This window comes from Teleopsis dalmanni, chromosome 2, assembly GCF_002237135.1.
Source record: "Teleopsis dalmanni isolate 2A chromosome 2, ASM223713v2, whole genome shotgun sequence".
NCBI lineage: Eukaryota > Metazoa > Arthropoda > Insecta > Diptera > Diopsidae > Teleopsis > Teleopsis dalmanni.
In genome coordinates, this window is record NC_051847.1 from 74,757,658 (window position 1) to 74,761,274 (window position 3,617).

Sequence of the window (3,617 nt, forward strand, 5' to 3'; positions counted from 1 at the left end):
TATTTTTATAATTATTATAAGGGTTGTGGTTTTAAAGGGATTTAATATGCCGGTAACCATATAAGTGCCTTTGGTAACCCAACTTATGAGTAACACATGGAAAGCTTTTTTAAGCGGACACCTGTGGGATCAGTAAGTCTGTCTGATGCAATGAACTAACCTTTTAAATGAAAAGACATACATTGTATAAAAACTGTAAAACGAGAACCGACAATAGTTAAGAGAGATTGATCATTTAACGGATTTTTCACTGTACCCCATAACAATGCAAAAAGAGGCAATGAAATATAATGTAAGCAAAGAAAGTATTTAACAAGCCAGTGGGTAGGTCCTATAAACAGAGATCTCTCTTAAGCATGTATTGATTTTAGTCTACAGTTATCATTTTTTGTAAAATGTATATGCTTTTCAAACCAAATAGAATTACTGATCCTGTTAAAGAGCTTCAGATTTGTAAAAAAAAATATTTTTCAATACTAAACTACTAAGCAGTACTAAACTTAAGCAAGTAGTACTTGAGAAAGAAGTTCTGTAGTAGTAAAAAATATAAATAAGAGAGTACAGTACAGATTATATGAATTATACAAAATGATCTGCTTATTTCAACTAAAATCTTTTATATATAAAAAAGCGAATAGTAATGTTTACTTATTAATTAATTATTAAGAATAAAAGGACAAATAAGTAATAAAGCGATTTACTATGGAATAACAATTTACAAATAAATCAAAAAAGGAATAACTGAACTGAATGCGATAATCTGATGCTAATGGTAAATGGTAGTTGTTAACAATTATTTTTTTTTTATAAACGCCAAATTTTAAATTATAATAATAATTACTATTAATACAATTAATTATATTTAATACAGTTATTAATACAATTATTAATACATAGATGATTAAATAATTAATACCAATGAAGCACTGCCCTTACAAAATCACTAATCATGATCTGTGTGGCTGTACAAAAACTGGCTGTACAGGACTGATCAAGTCTATATTCTGGAGCCGATCTGTACAGACGATCAAGTACTTATTATATAGGACACATAATCCTATCAGGAACCCAGGAAGACCTTCGTTCGCTTGAATATAATTATGATTATAATACAAACTCTCTTACAAATATTTTTTAAAAATATATTAAAAAATTTTAATACAAATTACAGGACTGATCAAGTCTACATTCTAGAGCCGATCTGTACAGACGATCAAGTACTGATTATATAGGACATATAATCCTATCAGGAACCCAGGAAGACCTTCGTTCGCTTAGATATAATTATGATTATAACACAAACTCACTCTTACAAATATTATTTAAAAATATATTAAAAAATTTTAATACAAATTATTAAATGCGATATTTTTTAAAATTTTTATGTGTTAAATAAAATCTAAGCCCGGTGAAAATTAAAAATCTTATTATAAATGATATACAAATAATTATAAAAATTTATTATGAGATTATTGATCATTTCAAATATATTTTGTAACAATTTTTAATTTATATCCTATCATTTTATTTAAATTTTTTTTATATTTTTTTTTAATTTTAAAAAGCATATTGTAGGACTGTTGGATCTGGAGATAACGCACAATGATAGCTATTTTAAAATCAAAGAAAAACACAAGAAGACATTTTTTTCTTCTCTTATATATTTTATATTGCTTTATGTATGTACAGACCACACAGTATTTCTAACAGATTTTATAAATTTCACTTACTCTTCATTAATATTTAATGAAGGTTGTTTTTCGATTTTGTATACCTACCATCACTTTAACATTCCTAGGACAAAAGATTCACCATAGTCGCATAGTCCCGTTCTTATAGCAACCGAGTCCCGTTCTCCAATTCTTTTTCTAACCATTTTAGCATAATAAGAGTTTAGTATTAAACTATTAGCTATACGCAATTTACCAGACCTTTACCTTCATTGGCAATATGTCTATCATATATATCTTAATTGTTTATACGTGAACTAATCTTGATTTTACAAATAAATAAAATATTTTATCTTCATCTATTTATTTTTCAGGCTTTCTCTACTTTCTTGGAGTGAATTTAAACTTATTTTTGAATCCAGCTTAAACTCGCTATTAATTTTATTGATTTAATTTCTATACATACTTTTAGTAGTGCCGTGCTCAACATTTTTATAATTACATCTTTTAAAACTAGAACTACTTTCAGATATTTAACTTTTTGACCATTTTCAAAAACTATATACACTATATATTTTGAACTGGCTGTTCTACTATTAAGACTGCTATTGGTATTTTTATAGTAAGGAACTCCAATTAGGGAAAACTTTATACAGTTATAATTAATTTTATTTGCTAGATACATATAGAAGTACATTTACTTTGTGCCCGAATTAGTCTCGTTTCATTAAATATATGAAAATTTTATTATTTATTCCATTTCCATAGTAAATTATGCGTTTGTATTTAACCGTCCAATTGTGCTTTACTCATTAACTCCACTGATGCAATATTGGGTATTTTTTGATTTGCGAGTTGGTATTCTAACATAACTACACTATTAAGACCTAAGGTTAAAAGCTCCTTTGGCACGTACATAGTGATTTGTGGACCAGCTTGCGGCCAGTAGCGTCCCAAATTAAATCCATTAACATAAAGAACGCCTTTACCCCAACCTGTTGTATTTAGATACGTATCACCTAGTTTACCCACCAAGAATTCTCCATAATAAACAACAGGTCCATTTGACATCACATGGGATTTGATATTTAAAACATCATCAGTCATGTCTATGCTCTTGTGCTTATTTATTATATCAAGAATTTGATCACCATCTAAAGGCATTGCTGTTGAAACCCAATTAACAAGTTTTTGTTTCTCGCCACTTAAACGTTGTACGGTTATATCACCCATTATGCCTTTAGTATCGTTGGCAACATTAAAATTAATGCGACCTTGATTTTCCACTAAGAGCTGTAATTTATTACCCCAACCTTTGCTCAATGGTAATGAAAATATTTGATTTTCTCTAGATAAAGTGCCTACAAATTGTTCGTCGACATAAACGAATGCTCGATCACGTAAATCATTAACCGTCAGTAAAGTGGGATCAATTTCCAACCTTGGTAGTTCAGTTTCATATAGAACAAGACCTGAATACAGATCAAGTTCCTCAAATGTTTGAGGTTTTTCAGCAGTTATTGCTTTACCTCTAGTTAGAGTTGAACGTCCCATGCCAGATAGCACAGTTGCTATCGGCTTCAATATAACAGAGCCATAAGCAATGCGTGAAGCCATTGTTACATTAATATCAGGTACTTCCATATATTCTTTTATGACATTACGTACTAATTCATATTTCTCTGTGATACCACCAGCTTCATCCATAACAGCATCATAATCATATGAAGTTATGTCAGGTGTATACTTTCCATAGCCCCAATCATTTGCACCAGCTGTAAAACCAAAATTTGTACCACCAAAGAACATATAGAAATTGACACTTGCATTGTATGAAAGAATTTTGCTAAAAACAAATAAAAAATTGGTTTTAAATATTTATACAAATGAGTGTTCACAGTCTAATATTAATAATAATATATTCAAATTTGTTATATATATAAAAAA

General features: G+C 28.8%; 2 protein-coding genes across 2 annotated transcripts in view; both read right to left on the reverse strand.

Moving 5' to 3' along the window:
* Positions 1-2,160, reverse strand: part of LOC119674868 (breast cancer anti-estrogen resistance protein 3 homolog) — a 7,858-nt gene extending 5,698 nt beyond the window's left edge. Inside the window, exon 1 of the mRNA XM_038086024.1 lies at positions 2,137-2,160. Within this exon, the coding sequence (XP_037941952.1) occupies positions 2,137-2,160 (24 nt within the window). The remainder of the gene's footprint in view (positions 1-2,136) is intronic.
* A 163-nt stretch (positions 2,161-2,323) lies between these two features.
* Positions 2,324-3,513, reverse strand: LOC119680644 (beta-galactosidase-like). Its single transcript, XM_038093568.1, has one exon. The coding sequence runs from the start codon at positions 3,477-3,479 to the stop codon at positions 2,457-2,459; it is 1,023 nt and encodes a 340-aa protein (XP_037949496.1). The 5' UTR covers positions 3,480-3,513; the 3' UTR covers positions 2,324-2,456.
* Between the last annotated feature and the right edge of the window lie 104 nt (positions 3,514-3,617).